Genomic DNA, 22,781 nt, shown 5'->3' on the forward strand with positions numbered 1-22,781 from the left:
GGAAACATGTCTGGGGGGTTTGATGTCTGTCTGGTTTGGAGTTAGCAGTGTGAGGGTGGTTAGGAATTGTGCAAGTGTGAGTATAGAATGTATAGAATGAGGTGTGCTGAGAGACAGGTGTCCACAGGTCCTTTCATCCCCCACACCTCCCCAGGTCAATCCACCAATCGTCGTCGTCCCCACTGTTGCCTGCAGGCCATGCATGGCCACTACACAGTCTGCAGGGGCGCTGGGGGTCGTAACAGTCCCTTATAGAAAGTGTTAGACTGTGACAGCCTTATTGTCAGGTGGCAGCATAGGATCTGGCTAAGGCTGAGAGCCTCATTGAGGTCCACGTGGGCCGGGTGTTTAGCCGACCTCTTGAGGTCTTTCATCCAGGTAGGCTCAATCCAGTCCGGTAGCTTCTGAGGCAGTGCATCACAAAGCTACAAAAAAATCACGCAGCCACCAATTTCAACATCAGTGAAAATGCCAAAGTATTTGGCTCTACTGAAGTACACTAACCGTATGAGCTTCTCGGCATGACAGAGTCTATGGAAGGATTGATATACCTACCTCCAGGAGTCTGGTCATAGCCGTGCCAGGTCTAGCTGACGTGGCTAACAGCACCGTTGCAATGGCCTCCACGTACCTCAAGGCCTCAGTAAAGCATCTTGCTCTGAACAGTCTCCAGGCATACAGGATCTTGAAGGTCTAAAGAACAAGACCCAAGTATCTGAGAAGGTGTTTGGCTGTTATTTTAAAAGGAAGCAAAAAGACTGAGGGCCGTACAATAGCACATTTTGACACATTAACTTTGATAAAAGAAACTTCAAAACTGAAAAAAAAAACTTGGACATTGATTGCCTCCAGTGAAAGACAATGGGTATTCATATACAGTATCTCCGTTCTCTGGATTGCAGCATCAGAAGCAAACATCTTAAATGGCAGGCTACGGTAAAAGAGAGGGCAGATCTTGTATTACTTAACTGGTTAAGTACTTTCTTGGTTATGGTTGCATGAATTTATGTCTATTATAATTATTTAAATCCGAGGATGTCTGTAAAATTGATGTGAACGCAATCACCAATGCTTTCTCACAAAATCAGCCCTTAAGAACATGGGCGCTCTCCAAACTGGCCTATCTAAGACTATTTTCTGCATTTTTATTTCCTGTTCTTAGCTAAGAACCAATCCCAGATTTAAAAAACGGTCAGGAATTTCAGAACTGTCCTGTAAGTGGAGTGGAGTTAACTGCGTTCAAGAATGAGGTCCATTGGCCGTAAAAGCTGTTCTTACATTCTCTTGAGTTTGACCAGGCCAGGTCACAAAACTGCACAGTGAATTTCCTGGGCGGCTAGTGGGGATGACCATAGACATATATAGTCTATGGGGACGACAGGTGGGTTCTTCACATGACCATATGCCATTCAAATGTATTCCAGGATGTTATAAGAACTAGTTAACTTAAAATAACATGCTTAAAAACGGTTAAAAAAAAAAAAAAAAAAAACTTCAGAAATGGCAGAAAATCATGACTACTGGTTTACATGCATTTAAGAAGAATTTAAAATACAATCCCATGCAGGCTATCATGTGTCTACCAACACTAAATTACAAGGGAAGATCGGTCAAGACACCCAGCTTTTGGAAAGAGCCAGACATTTCAAAACAAAATATTATATTATATATATTAATATAATATTATAATATAGACCACACAAAGTACAAAATGGTTGTTCCAAATATTAAACCTTTCCTGTCTTTTTTTCCGGATTGTTGACTGTTCTGACTATGAGCGCCCCTAGCAAGCTAGCAAAAGACAGTCCCTCTCCCCCAACACCAGCTAATTTTTCTCTACCAAACCGGCAAGCCAATAAGAGTGTAAAACGACATACTTTTCTAAGTGGGTGGCTGAAATTGCCTTAACGAAACAGCGAAAACTATTGTGAGTTAAAATCCTAGTTAATAATTTGCTAGCTAACTTAGCTCACCTAGAAAACTAACTGAACAACTGCACATTAAACAACGCACGTCTCAACATGTCGAATTTAAACAAAAGAAGCCAGACGATATAATAGTCATCTTAATTTAAATCCACTTTAGCAAAATGCAGCCTGTTCCTCAAGCCACCTCTTGGTATTTCCCTGTAGAGTGACTCTTGAAACCCCGTAGCAAGCAACAATTACAGCGCATTCTGACACACTCAATTCAATCTAGTTCACTTTACTGAATTGTTATACGTAGCCTACTTGCCTGAACTAAGAACACTTGAGTACATTTCAGAAAACATATTGCTTTGAGAATAAAGTAGTATGTTTCCTGAACACAGTATTAGTTAGTTTAATCAGAAGCTACATTTCATTTAGTTAATATTTACATTTGAATCTAGTGCAATTTAATTCTACTCAGCACCACTTTTTAAATTGCATTTGGAGTATGTATAGTTTATGCAGGCCTAAACCAAAAAGCTTTACACCTTTGATATTGATTAAACGTTATGAGTTGCAGCGAAAACAATATCATGCATTTGTTTTAATTCAGTTCGGACAGGTCCAAAAGTTTTTGGCAAAAATTCAGTTACGGTGGAATTAAATCGGGTTAGACCCCTGCTTTGAGAACTCTTCGCACTCAATTTAACTAATCGTGCCGTGACGGGGGTCACTCCGATTTGATTGGTCATGCCTATTCCGTCGTGGCGATGTCAGACGCATACGCTTTTTGTTATCGACGTCTGAAGAATGCTGCAATGTGTTAGCCGGCCGGCCCAGTTGACGAGAATCTCACTTATTTTAAGCACCTGTCGATATTTCACCAACGGTTTTAGGTAAGTAAGAAAGTGCCATAGTTAGTAACTATCATGCAAAAGGCTTATTAAGTGTTTGGTCACCATCGACTGCTGCTTTTGATAAAGGGTGTATTTGAAAGATAGCTTACCCAACACTAGCAGGCCTAGAGGGCTAATAAAAATCCAGAGCAATGCGTTCAAAAGAATGGATAGGTTAGCCAGCTAGGTTTACGAAACTTATTCTTAGCTCTGGAACCGTACAAGTTAATCCGGTCATTTCAAATACAAATTTCACATTGGACTGTTTATTGTGTTGTTTGCATAATTATTTCAATTTGATACTTGTTGCTGTGTACATTGCTACAGTAACGTTAGCTAGCTATGCAAGCTACCTTGCTAGCTAGTTCAGCTTAGCTAATGTTACTCGGCGAAACCTAGTGCTAGCTAATGAGCGTAGTGCCGGGGGAGACTGACGTACAACGTTACCTAAGGTTAGCTCTGGCTAGCAAGCATGTTACCTTTTAAATAGATAATTCTCTTGTCTAAAGCAGTGTTCTCATAATAATGTTAGTGAGACGATGTAATTCCCAGCTACTCGACCACAACATAAGTTGCCCTGTATCTACTTTATTAAATCAGGTAATTACTGTTACTTTCACGTGTGTCGGTGCAAGCTAACTTTACCCATCACTGAGAAGGCGTTTTCGGAAACAGCCCAGTTTTAGCTGAATTGCATTTTTCATAGGCAATATTATAGACACCACTTAAAAATAACATTGACTAGATTTTGTCTGTGATCGACTCAGTTTAGCTAGCTATTCCAAGCCCTATGTGAATAGGAAGAATGCCGGTAACATCAGATGAGTAGACGGGGGTAGGTTATCCCCTCATCGGTGATGGTGCCTAGCAGCACTCGTTGTTGCCACCTTGATATGATGTCCTACATATAAATACCTAAGTAAAATAAGTTTGTACAGATCATTATTACGGCTGATGACAAACATTACAAGTAGATGTATTGAGAGGGTGTACCTTCTTGTTTGCTAGGTATTGTATATCTTTCCTAACCTAAGTAATCCAAGCAGTTAGACCAGCTCTCAGTATTTGGGCCCCGGTCAGACTGCATTGATTCAATTCCCAACCAAATTGGTAGGCAAAGTGTTTTGCTCCTGCTCCCTTGTGGAAATATAGTTTAAGTACAGTGTTGACGTCACCATAAGCTGGTTGATATCAAGTAATCAGAAAATGCAGCTTGGACCCTGTGTGGTGGGGTCGAGTTGACATCCTTTCCTCCTCTTTACTGCAGCTTTTTGTCATCCCAGGCTTTCAGCATGACAGACCCGGCCGTGAAGAGGGTTGTGAGCGACATCATCAAATCCCCAGAGGACAAGCGGGTCTACAGAGGCCTCGATTTTACTAACGGCCTGAAAGCCGTGCTCATCAGCGACCCCACTACAGACAAGTCCTCCGCAGCGCTCGATGTCCACATAGGTGGGTACCGCCTCACTAGCCCCCCTTTATCTAAGCAGTCTCCAGAATAACCTCACCTACACATTGCCTACTGTCCCCTGCCACAGGCCACAGGGGCCTTGACAAGGTCCTGTCTTCCATACTAAAATATTTAGTTGTTCCCCTTACATCAGCAGTATTGTGTTTGTTACGCAAGACAGTGTACCATGCCAGAATAGGCCCTAACCCTACACTAATCAGCACTTTGTTGTTTTCTGTGGAATGTAAGCAGTAGTACCGCATTTGGAAAACCGATAAACAGAATTGTCACGTCAGCTCTGTTCAACACTGTTCTTTACATTTCTGTACACACACACACACACACACACACACACACACACACACACACACACACACACACAGAGAGCATGCTTCTCTCCGATTAGTTACTCAACCGCTTGCAGGTTCAGGCCCTTCTAAATAATTCAGGTATTCCCTTTGGACGGTAATTCAGTTGTCTCTTTTAGATGGAGGCATTCTATTTTATGCTTGTAGCCAGAAACCCAACATGCTCTATGAAAACAAGCAGTTCATCCATTTCTGTCATTTTTACAGTTTCTATACAAAGCCTTTTTCTAAATGTAAGGAAGACTTTAAAAAGGGATATTGGCAGTGAAGCATTCAGTGAAAGTGTAGTGCACACACTGGGAACAGTGGCAGAGTGTGCTGGTGTGGATGTAAAAGGGTTGGGAGAACTATGGAAGTATGACCTGAATTTGTCATCGGTTGTCTCGGATCAGAGCTAAGCTTCTTAGAAAACCAGTCTTTGTTTGTACAGTAGTGTAACAGTTGATGGTTTTCCTGTGGTCTCGCCTTTCATCATAAAGCTAGGACACTTGTGGAGTTTGACCTTTGATCATCTGCCTGTATGTCAGGAAGTCACATCACATCATAAAATCATATTATATCACCTACATCAGCTGCTCCACATATTGGAACCAGGTCAATTCCAACTCCAGTGGAAAAACCTCTCACATCTCTGTCAAGTATAACTGGGTGAAAACCACAGCATTAGCTTCAAACAGCATGAGCAAGCCATTGTAGCTGAATATAAGGCATGCGGCATGATACGCCTACAGGTTTGTGTGCAAGTTAAAAAATCTTGAGTGTGTCTGTTGATATTTACCCACAGTGCACCTCTGCCTACCTGCTTTGCTTTCTCATTCAGGTTCCCTCTCTGACCCATGCAACATCTCTGGCCTGGCTCACTTCTGTGAGCACATGCTCTTCCTGGGCACCGAGAAGTACCCCAAGGAGAATGAGTACAGTCAGTTCCTCAGCGAGCACGCCGGCAGCTCAAACGCCTTCACCAGCGGAGAACACACCAACTACTACTTTGATGTGTCTCATGAACACCTGGAGGGGGCGCTAGACAGGTGAGTGAAGTGGGGCGTCCCTGCTTTGACCTTTTTGTATCTTTTTAGCTGTGTACATCCAGTCTTGTATTTCAATATGTTAACTTACCTGAGATTACAATGGCAAGGTAGAGTGCTATAGGCTTTAATGTGATGGCTTGCTTTAGTAACTGTTTGGTAGGCTTCCAACATGTCGTTCAGCTTGTGAGATTTGTAGTGCTTATTCTGATGCCAGTCGTAGCGCAGTGACGTCACACAGCAGTGAGCTTTGTTCTAATGCGGGTGAGTCATGTTAGAGGTGTAGGCCCATACATGAGGCCTTGGTACTCAGCGTGTCTTGATGAATGATTACGTCCAGTGAGGACACCATATGAAATGTCATCTCAACCCCTCGCTCGGCTGATCATAAAGAGTCACCTGTCATGCTGCATGTTTCTACCTGGTTGGTGTGTGCCATTGTATCTGTGTAGGTGTGAGGCTTTTGAATAAGGCCTGATGTCCAGGACCATCTGGAAGACCTACCAGGCTCTAGTTTCCTACAGTGAATGGAATCGTGTTGCGTTTTTCCCCCTGACCTGCGGATGCAGGGTGCGCTGTGCCCAGTCTCAGGTTTCGCCCCTGTGGATGACCTTGGGGTCGCATACAGCCTTGGGAGAGTATTGTGTGACTGGTCAGTCATTAGGGCAGAGTATTCTTCTGTGTCCAGGATGCTACGGAGCACGTCTAAGTTTCCAGTTTGGAGTGGAACTTCTTTATGCATAATGCCTCATTTGTCTTGAGTCGTTATCATTTTTTTGTTTTTAAATCAAATGTATTGTCACTTTGGACAAAAGCATCTGCTAAACATTGAACTATAAACTATAACTTCTTAACATATTCTAAACAAGATTTGTCATACAGAATGTTGGTGTAGTGTTTAATGTGGTGTACTTGTGTTGTAGTTTAATTATGGCTTTTCTGCTGCTTACTATTGTTACGAAAGCTCCTGAATAAGAATCGTTTTCAGGCGGTAAGGCATGCCCTCCTTGATGCCGCTTTGCATTATGTAGTGGGTCGTTGGAGACCTGCTGTCTGTAACGAGAGTAAGGTTTTCCTTAAAGGTAAATCAAGCCCCACCCCCCTACCTTAGTGCAAGTGTTTATATTTCCAAAAATCTCCTGTCACAAATTAAGTGGTTTTGAAATGTTACCTGTGGGTGTGGAAGATTTATTTTTTTGACACCATTGCAACATATTGACAATTACAGGTGTGGTGTGTGTAAATATATACATATATGTATGTATATATATATATATATATTTTTTTATAGTTGTTTAGATAATAAAGGATGATCCGATCCACACACACACACCGTAGCACTCAGTCATAGGGTCAGACTGCTTGTCTCTCACTGGCTTCCGAAAGTATTCAGAAAGGGCACGTTCCTCGAGTATAGTTAGGAAAGATGGCACATTAATTAGTTTGACTCCAAAGATCACCCAGACCACCGGGTGGGTGGTGGTGATCGAGGTGAGGTGATCGGTTTAACCCAAAGGCAGATAGTTTTCTCTGTGGTTATGTGTTGAAGCATGTTGTGTTACAAATGGCCTTCATACTCAATTGTTTGATTTATATTCTTATTTACATTGCAGTTGAAACCTATGCAAATAGTTTTGCAAACAGCTGCTATTATGCTATACGTGTGTCATTGGAGCTTCAGCCTCCTTCCTACATTTTGTATCCTAGAGGCTTTCTCAACAGGAACACATAAAACAAAGTGTTTCCTTAAATTATCAGTATAAAAAAAAAGTTAATAATAATATATATATACTATTGTACATGCTAATGCATGCTCTTTCATGTTGGTGTGTCTCATGTTTGTCTATATTGTGTCTGTGGGTCTCTAATTTGGTCAGCGTTTGTGTGTGTGTGTGTGTGTTTCTGTCCGTGTATCCTCCCATCAGTTTGTTTCTTGATTAAGTTGAGTACGTGTGTATGTCCGTGCAGGTTTGCGCAGTTCTTCCTGTGCCCCCTGTTCGATGAGAGCTGTAAGGACCGGGAGGTGAACGCCGTGGACTCGGAGCACGAGAAAAACCTGATGAACGACGCCTGGAGGCTCTTCCAGCTGGAGAAGGCCACAGGGAACCCCAACCACCCATTCAGCAAGTTCGGAACCGGTAGGAAGCTTACGCTGCCCACGTTAAATGAATAGCAAATAGGAGCTCGGAAACCCGCACCCAGTTGTGACTAGTGCTGTTTTTAGACATTTTAAAATATGTACGTAGACGATTCTGCTTGGATCATTTGGATTTGGATGGTTCATTTTGGCATGTGGTGAACCAACCATCATCTGAACCTTACCAGGATGGAAATCTTCCTCAGTATATTTGCGTGAAAACAGTACAAAAGCCCTTGCATGCCATAACGTGGATTTGGGTGTAGTCAATGCGTCTCAACTAGATCAGTTTTATCTAGGATCTGAGTCGCCACTGGGTGGCAGCGTTGTCACGTCAAGCCTTACCCATGCTCTTCCTAAATTTCAGCTTGAACCAAAGGCATACATACAGGTGTCAGATGCCTGTAGGTGCAGTGGGTTGTCTCTTTAAACTCTCTGTTAAGGGGAATGAGACTGCAGGATTTTCCAGTCTAGTTCAGATTCTTCTTGTGCTTTGTCTGTGAAGGGTTATTTACATTTAAGGTCAAAGGTGAGAAAGAGAATGTAGGTCCTCACAGCAGCCAGCTGGAGGTGTAACACCTTTCCCCTCCTCTTTTATTTTCAGGGAATAAGCTGACCCTGGAGACGAGACCGTGTAAAGATGGAATCGATGTCCGCCAGGAGCTGCTGAAATTCCACTCCACCTTCTACTCCTCTAACCTCATGGGTCTGTGTGTGCTGGGCAGAGGTGAGCTCTGGGACTGTGTGTGTGTGTGTGCGTGCAAGACTTGGATAGAAGGCCTACCAAAACCAATTAGCTGAACATTTTGGTAACACTTAAAGGAAGTGTTACATCTTCATCCAACATTTTCCCTTTTGCAAATCATGGCCACGAATATGTTAGACCGACATGGGAGATCACTGATCAAACATCTACCTCCAGACATGGCACCAGTCCCCTGCCCAGTGTATGCTCTTAGATCTGGGACATAAAAGTATTGGCAATTGGCAGTGTGGATGTCCATAGTTGCCCCTTGACTATTTTTCACCACTGTCTTGTGCTTTTCTGTGTCTGGGTTTGTACAAAGACGTAAGTCGTTCACCAGCAAAAAAGTGTGGTGGCATTTTTAATTCCCAGTGTCCGTGCACAGGGTTTCCGCGGGTCCTTAAAAAGTCTTAAAATTTGGGTAATTAAGGTCTTAAATTGTCTTAAATTTCACGTAAAGTTGCTGTAGGTATTTTTTTTTTTGCCGGTGCGCTTAATGACGATGAGAAAGCACAGTGGCACATCTTAAAACATCTAATAGTTGATTAATTTAGTATTGTGTAAAATGAGTCTCCGCAATTTAATAGCTGTTTACGGTACGTCGTTTACGGTACGTCGGCTACAGACGCTGACGTCAGGCTGCGTGTCGCCATTACGCGGTGGTCGATGTGAGGTTCGACACACACACACACACACACACACACTTGGGTATGTCCAAGTAATCTGTGAACGCAAGCAGTCATGAATATTTCTTTCAAGCTTGTTTGTTTGGCCAACCCATGTCACCATGACACGCTTTTTATTTCGAGTCTTCTGGTCTGTTCGAAATGGAAGGTAGCTGCCTCAATGCCGTAATTGACAGGTGTATTACAAGACATGTCTTTCGGGCGAAAGCGTTGGTTTCGAGCGGCCTTTTTAAGATGCCATTTACGGTAACGTGTAACGTTGGTACGCTGCGATAACGTTATGCTATCTAACGTAGGCTAACGTGCTAAAGTCAGACAGTTGGCTGACAGACGCCTCGCAAATCACATCAACCATTTTTGCTGGTTACAATAACGGTGTTATCGGATAGTACAGTGTCTTTTTCTCTGTAACTTTTGACATCTAAGTGTGAAAACGCCGGAAAATGTACATTTACATAAGACATGGCTGTCAGGCGAGTTTGGTCCGGAGTTTAGCTGCTAAAGTTATCTTCTGTCCTGTCGTTTAAAGCAAACCTTTTAGCTCTGGCATTGGTCTCCCATTATGTATTTATCACTTCACTGGATTAGAAGACCATTTTCCAGGCTCTCGCATGCCCCCTTCATTGAGGCAGAGGTTACGTTTGCCTCCCCTATGTGCTTTTTCACTGTGGTTTTATGACAGATCAGCAAGACTAAATAGCTTCTTCACATACGTGAAATACATTACCTATTCTATGGATACAAACGACATATAATAACAGTGTCTACAAATATTTCAGTGATGACAAACAATGAGAAAGCAAAAGGCATGTGCTCAACCCAGTGTGTGAGGGATTGCACAATCTGAGATGAGGCGCAGCTCGTTGCTGCCTCACCTCGCGAGTCGCCTCTGTTTGAACTGGAACATGCTCATGGTCAAATTCAGCGATTTTGATTATAAAAATCATCGTAATCATACAAACATTTGATTTAAAGCACAGATCAGTAGATACATATTAATATTTATTTAGTTTTTTACTTTTTATGAGGCTCTGCCTCCCCTGTCCACACGTCCCTATGTAATCTGTAATCTGAAACACTGACCCGTTTTCTACTGCCAGGCGCTTCACTGCAACTGAACAAATTTACCACTCTCCTACTTCAGTTTGTTTTCAGAATGAGAGAATTTTAGGAGGAGGATGCCATTACTGTGGCTCAACTAGAGGCAGGTTGGGTTGGCCTGTGCCCGTGCAAGATTCAACACAGGAATGTTTACGATTAAACTGTTACCAGAGCACAAAATTGTTTACAAAAGCACAAAGTTCTTCATAGATCAAGCCTCATAATTTTGTTGTCAAAGTGCACCAGATTGATGCATTGAACTTTAAAATGTGCAAAATGTTCTTATATATAAAATACATTCCCCGGGGAGCATGCCCCGGACCCTCCTAGGGGGTTTGCATCGTTGTCACCTTTTTCATCCCTGATGAGTTTGCACCCCTGAATTGAGTATTCCAAAGAAATTGTGACATTTTTGGGTCTTAAATTATATTTGTTGAGGTCTTAAAAAAGTCTTAAAAAGCATTACATTTTACTTTTGAAATGTTGCAAGAACCCTGCGTGTAGGAGGAGGGCTTATGCCAAAGGACAAATTACATTGTGGATTGGACACAACATTCAGGAGCATTAGCATTATAAAGGATTGGTTTAAGCACTGTGTGTGTTCATACTAAAAGAAGAAAATAGTTAAATGAGTCATTTTCTGCCGTGTTCTTACACACTCTCTCGTTTGTGCCTTAGAGTCGCTGGATGACCTCACCTCCATGGTGGTCAAGCTGTTTGGGGAGGTGGAGAACAAGTCTGTCCCTATCCCAGAGTTTCATGAGCATCCTTTCCAGGAGGAGCACCTTAGGGTGAGCTCCTGTGTTTGTTTTACACACACACCCACACACACACACACCCCCCACACACACACACACACACAGTAGATCCCCTTTGGTTGTGTTCCTCAAAGTGACCAATACAGCACAGCAGAATGGCAGAAAATGAAAATGACTCTATTCCTCTTTCTGTTTGTCTCTAGCAATTTTATAAAGTTGTCCCCATAAAGGACATCAGGAACCTTTATGTCACCTTTCCCATCCCCGACTTGCAAAAGTACTTCAAGTCCAACCCTGGCCACTACCTGGGCCACCTGATCGGCCATGAGGGTCCCGGGAGCCTGCTGTCTGAGCTCAAGTCTAAAGGTGAGTGATGGTTTTATCTATGTGAATGGCACACGGGATCCATACGTTTCCTGAACTAGCTGATTGGATGGAATAGCTCAGACTTTGGAAATTGACATGTATTGACCCGAAATGGGCAGGGATGTTTTTTTCTTTCTCCTGTACTTTACAGTTGTGTTATTGACCATCACCTATGCTTGCTTGAGGCCTTGTTCTGAAACTGGTTGGGTTTGAGTTGTGATGAATCCTGACGCTAATGTCCTCTGTGGTTGCAGGTTGGGTGAACACGTTAGTTGGAGGTCAGAAAGAGGGCGCCAAAGGTTTCATGTTCTTCATCATAAACGTGGACCTCACTGAAGAAGGACTCTGTGAGTGTTTCCCCCTCCGAGTTCTTCATTTCTTTCCGTACGTGGTGAAAATGGTTTTATGGCGTCACTAACCCGTGGGTGTGTCTGTGCCTTTTTGCAGTGCACGTGGACGACATCATCTTCCACATGTTCCAGTATGTTCAGAAGCTTCGCACGGAGGGTCCCCAAGAGTGGGTGTTCCAGGAATGTAAGGTGAGTGGTTTGAGCTGTATCCGTTGGATACCGCAGCCTCCTCCTGCTGCCGCCGAGACTCTCTTTATACCTCTCTTTAGACCTGTGCCTGCCTGCTCGCTCACGTCTTTCTTTTTTTTTTTGTCTTTCTCTTCCTCCGCAGGATCTTAACAATGTTGCCTTTCGATTCAAGGACAAGGAGCGTCCTCGGGGCTACACGTCTAAAGTGGCCGGCTTGTTGCACGTAGGTTCCATCATCACGATCTCCGTGGGGGCCTGAAAAGGCTGTAGTCATGGTTACGAGCAAGGCTCGGATCATCCGACTGCTGATAATTGAAGCTTTGTGGGAGTGGGAGGTGTGAGGGCGCGCAACAGGTTTGTGCTCCCTTTTAGGGCTGAGGCGTTCACCACCCGAGACGCGAGGCTATCGTGGCAGTAGTGTAGCCACGTCATCGACGCCGTATTTCACCTCCCGTTCACTCTATTTGCACTAATTGCTAAATGCCATGTTTGCTAGCTTTACAGAGGTGAATCAGTCACTCATGTCTCCCATGTATCAGAATAGCACAATGAGAACTGGTAAACAGAGGAGAGGGGAAAGTGTGTTGTCACATTTTATGTTAGTTGCAATAGCAGAGGTATTAACAAAATGTGCCGAGATTTGTCTCCACCGACATACAGCAAAATTGTTGTGGATTCGCTCTCTCGCCCTCTTATGCTTACACACCCCCCTTGTGTCTCCAGTATTACCCCCTGGAGGAGATCCTGGCAGCGGAGTACCTGCTGGAGGACTTCAGGCCCGACCTGATCCAGATGGTGCTGGATAAACTAAGACCAGAGAATGTCAGGTGGGTGCTGAACTGTGAACCATCCATTCTATGAATGAGAATATTATTGGGGGGGGGGAATCTTTTCAAAGACACTGCAAGTTTTATAGGTGAAGTGTAGTTTTAGGCCGTCTTCTTTTTATTGGTTGCCCATCTGATCTATGTGATCTTTTTTCCAGGCCGTCAATTTCAGAAGTTATTTCCACTGTCCTCTTTCCCTGTGTAACATTGAGACCCACATTTTTCAGACGAATGGGTTCTCAGCGCCCGCACTTTGTGCCCTAAATGCTCTGAGGGTTTTTTGCTTCGCTCCATCACTGTCAGATAAAGCGCTCTGATGTGGCCTCAGATTAGACACACTTTGCACTAACCCCAAAACTTCAGATTGAAGAGGTCTGAGGGGAGTGTCTAGCAAGGTGTCCTTTTTTAAAATGTTATTCTGGGCCGTTTTGTTGGATCTTTTTAGTTTGTGCCTTGAAATAGGTCTGATCTGGGAACAGGAAACCCAGTGACCTGGTACGACTTGCTTTTGAGAGACCGCCAACCGCATTTGATTTTAAACACAGTTTATTTTTCTTCCGGATTTCTGGAATGTTAGGGGGGAGAGGGGGCACATTCAATTTCCTTTGCAACTTCAAAGGAAAGGTGTGTGTGTTGATTTTCTTTTGTACTTTTTTCCCCAATCTTTTCTGTTGTTGATTGCTCTGGCCTGCCTTTCATCTCATCACAAAGTATAGTGAAATCTACAGACATCCTAACAGGCTTCTTGCGATCGCAAAAAAAAACCATCTTGCTATAACGATAGGCTTTTTCCAAAAGCCATCTCTATCCTGGCAGGCTTCTCACCTGACTTCTTTCGTCCTGGCTGCCAACATCATCTGCTGGTGGGGCCCAGGCTCGTGAAGAAGCCTGCTCCGGTGTGGACAGGACTGGCTGTGAGCTCATGCCTGCGCTGCACTCGGGCCCTGGCCTCCTCGCACAGATGTGCAGATGCCCTTGTAGGAGTGTGTGTGTGTGTGTGTGTGTGTGTGTGTGTGTGTGTGTGAAAATAACCCAGGAGTCAAGTTACAGCACACGGGTTGTGTGAGTGAAATGATACACCAGTGTGCTCATGCAGACCTCGCTGACTGCAGGTGCAGGACCGTAAAAACAAGTGAAAATGGTGGGGTCAGAAGGGGGAAGACGTGACGTGTCTGTCTGCTATTTTCCTTAAGCTCCATTGGGCGATTTTTATTATTGTGTCCTGTAAACCTGTGTGGTCCTCACTGGAGAAATTAGGCCAGGGCAGGGAGAGAACCACCGCAGGGGGGTGTGTGTGTGTGTGTGTGTGTGTGTGTGTGTGTGTGTGTGCGCGCGCGATAGCTGGGCCACAGCAGTGTCTGACGGCAGATACAAATGCAGCGCGGCTCTCCATGTAATCCCCTCTGGACGCCCAGCGGGCAAACCCAAAACACAAGGGGGAGCCGGGACACGTAGATGGCCTTAGCAGTCTTCACGCTGAAATTGGATCAGCTTTGTTGCCCTGGCCTCCATACAGTTCCTATAAAAACAACCTATGGTTCCCATGGTAACGTTTCATTTGCTGAGGTGAAGAGCGGTCTCTTATTGGGTTTTTAAACATTAAATGACTGAATAGCTGTCACCTGTTCCTCTTTGTTTTTGTTTCTGTACAGTAAATGTCGAGTGCAGCTGTGTGTGTGATTGCCTGTGCGCAGACATTCATATTGGCGGGTCATTTGAATCTGTTTGTTGGATGGAGTCACATCAACTGGCCTGAGCAGACTCCAGGTATTCCCAAGGATCTTCTTGAGGATGTTAACAGTCAGCAGAAAGAAAATGTAGCACTTTATGTTCCCTCAATTAGGTCAGCTTCCACACGTCTTAATTAAAAATGTAAAATGTATTTTTATGGCAACAAACAATTTTTTGGGCTGTTTACATTGACATTCCCTTGGATTCATTCAACAGATGCTTCTATCTGAAGCAACCTCGCACACAGTTCAGTTGTGTGTATATATATTTTATATTATTTGCTCACTGGATAGCAGTCCTATGACCTTCATGTACTTTGTTTCCCCAATAGTTTTGTTGTTGTTGCATCTTGAGTTTAGTTTGCCCTGTGGCATAGACTCCTTGATGGTCATTGACGCTACTCGCCCAGAATAGCGAGCCAGTTGTTCTGGGAGTTGATCACGTCCATTGATCACAGGAGCAAGATGGCCAGGACTCACCTCTAAACATAGTGCATCGATCTGACCGTGCGTCATACCACCCCAGTAACCTCCGAGCTCCTCATAATGCACGAGCTCCCTGGAAAAGGAAAGCACAACAGATCCGGTTAAGGCACTGCTGTGTGTGTGTGTGTGTGTGTGTGTGTGTGTGTGTGTGTGTGTGTGTGTGTGTGTGTGTGTGTGTGTGTGTGTGTGTGTGTGTGTGTGTGTGTTTCGAGAGATGGACAGAGTCAGTTCCCATGTAATCCTTTTTTCTCCCTGCAGAGTTGCGGTGGTGTCAAAGTCATTCGAAGGACAGACCGACAAGACTGAGGAGTGGTATGGCACTCAGTATAAGCAGGAGGCCATCTCTGAAGAGGTCATTAAGGTAAGCCATGCTTGGAGCTGGAACTTAATTAGCTTTTTGGTCCAGAACCATTTTTTTTTCTAATAGACAACGTAATGATTACTGCCAAGTCCAAGCCTTCATTACCCATCACTTGAGCTTAATGTTTGCTGTCTGGAACGGCTTGACGGGTGAGGGGAGATGTACCTATGCTTCTGCTCGACATGGGCACACTGCTGCTGCCCTCCACGTTCCAGGGCATTTTTAAAATGGGTAAGCCTTTATGTAGGCTCAGTGGCAGCCATTCTTCAAGAGTGAGCCATTTCCTCTCCATTTCAATTTTCTGAGGGGAAATGCAGTGTGATCGCTCCCTCATCGGGTCCAAAGCCAAGGTGACTTTGAGGTGTGGGAAGGAAGCTGTAAGAGAGGGGGAGGGGGCACACGCTCACGGACTCCCCGCCTCAGCTTATTTGACGGGGGTTGTGTGTGTGAGTCATAAAAGAGAAGAGAGCTGGGTAGCCTTGCACACCCCAACCCCCCCACCCCCCAATCTCTGATCCTCCCTCTCCCGTGTCTTTACAGAAATGGCAGAACGCCGACTTCAACGGCAAGTTCAAGCTCCCCATGAAGAACGAGTTCATCCCCAACAACTTTGAGATCTACCCCCTGGAGAAGGATGCGCCCTCCATGCCCACCTTAATAAAGGTACGCCGCCGCCGCCTCTGCCACCGCCTCCACTAGCCTTCCTCCGCGCTCTCACTTCAAGGTTCTTTACAGTGTTTGACGACTGCTTTGTCAAATCCATGTCTAAGTCTTTGAGACACCGAGACACGGTTCTCTCTCGCTCTGAGACACACACACACACACACACACACACACACACACACACACACACACACACACACATACACATGCTTTAATTGTGTGGCTAAAGTGACTCCTGCAGTGTCTCAAGCTATTTGTTTGCCGTTGGAAAACGTTGCCGACAAAATGGCTCCCCTTAGCCTGGAACTTCGCAGTGCTGTTAAAAGAATGGAATGAGACGGCAGAAGAAAGGGAATGGGCTTTGTTCAATGATCAGCTGGCTATGTGTTGTTGTTCGAACAGCTGGAGAGGAAGCACACCTTCACTTGTGCTGCGAAACATCATGATTTTCTTCTCTTCTACCTCCTTTCAACAGGACACGGCTATGAGTAAGGTGTGGTTCAAGCAGGACGATAAGTTCTTCCTGCCCAAGGCCTGTCTGAACTTTGAGTTCTTCAGGTAGGTCACTAAGCAGTTTGACATGTTCTCTCATTTGGTTTCACCCCAGGGAACTTCGACCCATCCCAGTCAACGGTCATCCAGTGTTGGGATTTTAGCCACTACAGGTCTAAACGACATGTTTAGCTTAAGTTTGTAGAGGAATAGTAAATGTCTTTCAATACTGCATTCAAAGCTGAGATCCTGGGATTGTGGCACTCGATGAGCTGAAACTCTCACGTTCCTCTTCTGAGTGCCAACGCTCTTAACTGCGCCACAATTGTTTTCCTTGGCTGAAAATGTCTCCCTTTTGTCTGCATGGAAGGCACCTTGTTTACTAAATGGCTTAATGTGATGAGGGTTTTTTTTTTTTCTGCTTTTGTTGGGCGGCTGTTCTTCTGCTTGGCCGAGCGTGCTCAATCTGTCGCCTAATCTGCTGTCTGCAGTGTCTCTCTCCGCTGGATCTCACATCGTCCTTTGTGTGTCGAGTTTGTTACCGTTTTACACTTACAATAGATGAATGAGAGTAACTGAGCCAAGACAAACAACAAATCATCGAAATAGGAATGTGTTAGAATCTGTTGAATGTCTCGTTGTGTGCACCTATGTCCTTTACAACAAACTTTTATTTTTTGTCTCTCTGCACTAATCGACTTTCTCCTCCTCTTGTCTCTCACATTGTGTTGCAAACACGTTTGCAATACCCTGTTACCCTTTGATGTCCTCTGTGTGTGGGTTTGTGTTTGTTTGTGTGTGTGTGTGTGTTTGTGTGTTTGGGTTCACAGCTACTGTTCTTTCCCACAGCCCGTTTGCATACGTGGACCCATTGCATTGTAACATGGCCTATTTGTACCTGGAGCTCCTGAAGGACTCCCTCAACGAGTATGCATATGCAGCCGAACTCGCTGGCTTGGGCTATGACCTGCAAAACACCATCTATGGGATGTATGTAAGTATCCAATGGCCGCCCGTCACTCTTACTCCTGTAGCCAATCACCATCCTGTGTGCTCCAGCAGCACCCACCCCACCTACCCCCACCCCACTTCTCCCTTTGCGTGGACTTTCTCAAGCCACTCCTCTCCCCCTCTCTCGTCACTGGATGGGGAGGCTTGTCATCCCTGGGAGGTGACTGGGAGCTGTCCGTGTTCAGGGCCAACCCTCTTGGAGGACGGTCTCTTGGCAATGAGTGGAGGCGGTGGATGTGCGTATATATACTTCTTAGTGGAGCAGCTCCACAGATGGTGTTAGAAAATGGGTCAGTTGAAGGAGTTGTGACCCATAGAGGCCTTAGCGGAAGCCGCATCTATCAATCAACTCTGACCCCCTTATTACGGGGCAGGAAAGCTGGTCGACGGGCTGCATATCCATACTCTTCTGATCGCTCGCTTTTCACCTATCCTCATCAAATCTTGTTTTTTCTTTCTTTTCTTTCTCTGCTTTGTTTTTCATTCCCCTGTTATACGCCAGCAAATATTGTCCTTTTTTGTTTATTTGGTTGTGTTTTTTTTATTAGTTTGTTTTTTGTTTATTGTTTGTTCATGTTTCTTCTCCGTTAGTCGCTACCTTTACACAGACCCCCTGCACTGCAACATGACCTACCTGTTTCTCAGGCTGTTGAAGGACGATTTAAAAGAGTATACGTATGCAGCCCGCCTGGCCGGGCTAGTCTATGGCATTGCCTCGGGCATGAATGCCATCCTCGTAAGTACAGAGTGCCCAGACTGCCACGCCCCGCTCTTGTGCCAGGGAGTGGGACCAGGGTCCAGGGGGGGTGGAGTTTGAAGCTTGGGAGTGCACAGGATTGGCTTGTGATTCGGTTTCTTGTTCTGGCTTGTTGGAGCATGTTTTCTCTGGCTTAGCCTTCCACTTTCTTTCTTTTTCTTTCTTTCTCTCTCTCTGTCTCTCTCCCCCTTTCTCTCCGTGTCTGTCTGTCTACCTCTCTTTTGATGTGTTTTTATGCTGTCCTCTCTTAATCTACTACAAAAAAGAAGCACAATGCAGGAAGTTGACATTGTCCCAGCTGTGTGTGTGTGTGCCTGCGTAATTGCATGGCGTGTATCTTGTAACAGTTCTACTGTGTAGGCTACAGGTCTGCGTTGTAAGCTCTGTATAGTCACTTTTCATTAAATCCATTTTATGAATGTGGATGGAAAACTGCAGGTTCAGTAGCTGTCACAGACTGCTGCATGTGCCTGCTTTGATGGCTACAAAACAAACCTGACAGGACCTCAGAGAGAGAGAGTAGGCAGGCACAGACACACTCCCAGCAGGGGACAAAGAGGACTGAGGAAGGTGTGTGTGTGTGTGTGTGTGTGTGTGTGTGTGTGTGTGTTTCCCTCCCGTCTCTGCCTGGAGAGTAGTGCTTAATTTGGTGCGACATTATTTTGTCTGCCGCTTCCAGTCAATGTCAGCCAGAGAGCATCATGAGCCTCCTCTCCTCGCCGTGCCCCGTCCATCCCCAGTCTGTCTTATTTCTGCCTTTCAATCCAACTATTGTCACAGTGACTCAGCAGAAATGCCACCGCTGCACCGCACCGCACCGCACCGAGCTCATCAGCCCGAGCTGCAGCCGTAACCGGGGGGCTTTCGGAGGTCTGCGCTTGTCCCTTCTGAGGCGGTCTTTGTGTGAAAGGGGTTCTGATATCCCCCAGAGCCGAGCCGCACAAGGCTGAGAATAGCTCCGCGGGGTGAGAGAGGGAGATGGGGTGCGCGTGTGCAAAATGGCTTCCAGTGTGACTGGCTCCCTTTGGTTGGCGTCACTCTCAGACTCTTGGGTGTGCTTCTTTTTAACTCTCCAGCTCGGATTTAGGATGGGGGGTGGATTTGTGTGTGAAGTAATCCTGTCTCTCCTCTTTTCCACAAATCACTGCTCCTCTTTTTTTGTGTGTGTGAATCTAACATTCAGCATTTTATCTGGTTTACCCAGTTTAAAAATCTGTTTACAGAAATTTGTTTTGCATTTTTGCATCACTGCATGTCAGTGTTTCTGATGTATTTTGTGGAGGGTGTGACTGAGTGGATTTTATTTATTTATTTTATATAAAGTTAGGTTGCAGTACTGGCCTTCACAGGAAGAGGGTGCTGCATAGGTGTGTGAGTTGATGGAATAGATAACTGCAGGGAGGGATAGGGAGAGAGAGCCAGGCCGAGAGAGAGAGGGAGGGAGGGATGGATGGAGTTGAGTGTAGAACAGTGCAGCCCTGGGCTTTGCTGATTCACGGAGACAGGCTGTTTGACATGGTGGAAGGGAACAAGCCTTCAGATAACCTCTACTGTTATCTCCTCAAACAACACACCCACACACACACACACACAAACACACACACACACACACACAGAGTTTAGCAGTGGATGAGGCTGTCAGGCTGTGAAGAGGGCTGAGATAACCCGGACAGTGCCCTGAGAGAAACTCTATAGAGGGATGATGGACTCGTGTGTGTGTGGGAGGGGAGTAGGGTCGTCAGCGCTTCACAATGGACCAGTACAGATGGGCCTTCAAGGCTCTCGCTCACAGTCTGAGCTCCTTAGCCTCCTGTCAGCGATCAGGTTTAGGGGGGGGGGGCAAAGCAGAGGCTCTGAGCCCAGCTCTGGACAGTCCAGCCGGGGGTCAGCACCTCACGTCTCCCTCTGCCCCTCTGGATGCAGGCCTGGTTGCCACTTGGGAATCCTTTTTTGACGAGGTCAGCGTTTCACTTTCAATGTGCTAAAATGTAGAGAAAGCAACTGAGCGGACTGTGTGTGTGTGTGTGTGTGTGTGTGAAACTATGTGTGATTATGTTTGGCGTGCACACCATCATTTATCCACTCCTCTCAATTCCACTGGAAACTGCCCCTAACCCCCTTATTCACCACATCAACACCTTCCTATGTCTCTCACACACATACACACACACACCCATACACCCTTCCCTTGTATACTAATGTCACCTGTCTCTCACCCCTGTTTCTCCCTGTCGTATCACCCAGCTCTCTGTGAAGGGCTACAACGACAAGCAGCACATCCTGCTCAAGAAGATCGTGGAGAAAATGACCACCTTTGAAATCGACGAGAAGCGCTTCGACATCATTAAGGAAGCGGTAAGGACTTGCCACCAGGGAAACCTAATTTCCTAGTAGCTTAGCAACCAGCTGAAACCATTGGATAATTTGGATAACTACTTTAGGCATATTACATATGAGAGTACAGAGTGTGAGGATACACTTTGTGTGCTGGTTCTGTTGTGTTTGTGCGGTTCCTAACTAAAGATGCCAGCAGTGACTTAGTTAGTAAGTTCTGATGCTAATACTGTATTGGGTGTGATTTTGTGCCTGCAGTACATGAGGTCGCTAAACAACTTCCGCGCAGAGCAGCCTCACCAGCATGCAATGTACTACCTCAGGCTTCTGATGACCGAGGTGGCCTGGACCAAAGATGAGCTCAAAGAGGCTCTGGAGGGTGAGAGAGAGAGAGAGACACACACACACACACACACACACACACACACACACACAGTGTTTTTTTTGTTTTTCCGTTATGGGCTACTGTAGAAACATGGCGAACTCTGTGGATGAGGACCCCCTCCCTATGTAGATACGAAGCGCTTATTCTAAGCTAATGAAAACCGTACTTACAGTTCACTAATTATGAATGCTATAGTCCACTTCTACTAATGGATTAAACATTGAATTACATTTTTATTTATTTAAATGAGTAAAAATGTCTTCATGCAGGCTTGTCATCTCGGTAGTTCCACTGATGAAATGTATTTCCATGGTTACGCAACATTAAGTTATACCACTTGTCACGATGAGAGAAACCATTTCTACCACAGTGAGTGTTTTGGGGTAGATTTCAAATTAACAAAATAAATGTAGATAGGGCAGTTTGCCATTTCCTATCGTTATAATTACTTTTCAAACTTTCCAGATTTAAACTTCCCAACATGATCTACCTCATACATGTTTTGAAATACGAAAGTGCAGAAACACCGTGGTGAGCGCTGAATGATCACAATAGATTGTATCTTCGACGTCATTCGGCACGTTAGAAGGTGGATCGGCGCGGTTTGCCTCTGCAGAGGAGATCGTCCATAACGAGCCCGTCACAGTTTGGCGCCATTTTAAATTCAAATTCGCTCTGTGCAGCCCAGCCCGGCGTAGCTAAGCGTGTTAATCTCGACGTCTAATCTAGCTAATCTAATCTCCACATCTAAACACACATCCCTTCACAGGCGGGCACTAGCACACAGTGCACATCAGGGTGTGCTCCATTCTTGTGACCTTAAGTCAAAGCCTGAAATTCCTCTCTGGTGGCTGAAAGGGATGAAGGGATGTCCGCCCTCCAAGAGTGAAACCACGGAGTAGCATGGTTGCACACACACACACACACACACACACACACACACACACACACACACACAGTATTGTTCCATACATGAGTAACTGTCTGGGCTCTGTTGGTTTTTATAAGGCCCAGTGATGCTGGATTAAGTGCTGGAGCAGATGTCAGACAGGTTGTGTTCTCATGCTTGTTAAAGCCTCTATAGGCACATCCAGTATCCAGTACATCACTAGGCTGGGACTCAACCCACGGATTGATTCTCTCTCTGTCTCTTCCATTTATTTGTGTTGTTCTTGTCCACAAATGGCCTGTCTCTCAGCACTGTCCTCTGTTTGTGTGTCCATACATCTGTCCTCTGTTTGAGCGTCCATACATCTGTCCCTCAGCACTGTCCTCTGTGTGTGTGTGTGTGTGTGTGTGTGTGTGTGTGTGTGTGTGTGTGTGTGTGTGTGTGTGTCCATACATCTGTCCCTCAGCACGGTCCTCTGTTTGTGTGTCCATACATCTCTCTCTCAGCACTGTCCTCTGTTTGTGTGTCCATACATCTGTCCCTCAGCACTGTCCTCTGTGTGTGTGTGTGTGTGTGTGTGTGTGTCCATACATCTGTCTCTCAGCACTGTCCTCTGTTTGTTTGTTTGTCCATACATCTGTCTCATCACTGTCCTCTGTCCCTCTCCCTCCTTCCTCACCTTTACTGCTCATCTCTGGCTGCCTCTCAGTCACTCTGCACTGTCTGAATCTGGGTCAGACACAGTGTGAATATTGAGTGGCCATCCTACGCAGTCAGGAAGAGAGCGCGTGTGTGTGTGTGTGTGTGTGTTTGTTTGTCTTGTCTGTCTGCAAGTGTGTCTGTGAGAAAACAGTGGCGCTGTCCG

General features: G+C 45.3%; 1 protein-coding gene and 1 long non-coding RNA gene across 3 annotated transcripts in view; one reads left to right on the forward strand and one right to left on the reverse strand.

The window, feature by feature from the left end:
* On the reverse strand, positions 1-2,960 carry LOC116223304. The gene is made up of 3 exons (XR_004165027.2): positions 2,917-2,960; positions 556-693; positions 1-425 (listed from the first exon to the last, which is right to left on the reverse strand). It is a non-coding gene; the product is annotated as an uncharacterized LOC116223304 (long non-coding RNA).
* The window catches only part of ide (insulin-degrading enzyme), a 27,995-nt gene continuing 7,868 nt past the window's right edge, over positions 2,655-22,781 (forward strand). Inside the window, exons 1-17 of one of the 2 annotated variants that reach the window (XM_012819894.3) lie at positions 2,655-2,806; positions 4,074-4,258; positions 5,445-5,652; positions 7,618-7,787; positions 8,391-8,513; positions 10,997-11,109; positions 11,280-11,442; positions 11,697-11,789; positions 11,890-11,981; positions 12,124-12,204; positions 12,705-12,808; positions 15,283-15,385; positions 15,926-16,048; positions 16,524-16,606; positions 17,390-17,534; positions 20,553-20,663; positions 20,901-21,021. In XM_012819894.3, the coding sequence (XP_012675348.1) occupies positions 2,721-2,806; positions 4,074-4,258; positions 5,445-5,652; positions 7,618-7,787; positions 8,391-8,513; positions 10,997-11,109; positions 11,280-11,442; positions 11,697-11,789; positions 11,890-11,981; positions 12,124-12,204; positions 12,705-12,808; positions 15,283-15,385; positions 15,926-16,048; positions 16,524-16,606; positions 17,390-17,534; positions 20,553-20,663; positions 20,901-21,021 (2,104 nt within the window). In that variant the 5' untranslated portion in view covers positions 2,655-2,720. The remainder of the gene's footprint in view (positions 2,807-4,073; positions 4,259-5,444; positions 5,653-7,617; positions 7,788-8,390; positions 8,514-10,996; positions 11,110-11,279; positions 11,443-11,696; positions 11,790-11,889; positions 11,982-12,123; positions 12,205-12,704; positions 12,809-15,282; positions 15,386-15,925; positions 16,049-16,523; positions 16,607-17,389; positions 17,535-20,552; positions 20,664-20,900; positions 21,022-22,781) is intronic. The other variant, XM_031579442.2, reaches the window with a different exon arrangement.

The sequence above is a fragment of the Clupea harengus genome, chromosome 13 (genome assembly GCF_900700415.2).
Source record: "Clupea harengus chromosome 13, Ch_v2.0.2, whole genome shotgun sequence".
Taxonomy (NCBI): domain Eukaryota; kingdom Metazoa; phylum Chordata; class Actinopteri; order Clupeiformes; family Clupeidae; genus Clupea; species Clupea harengus.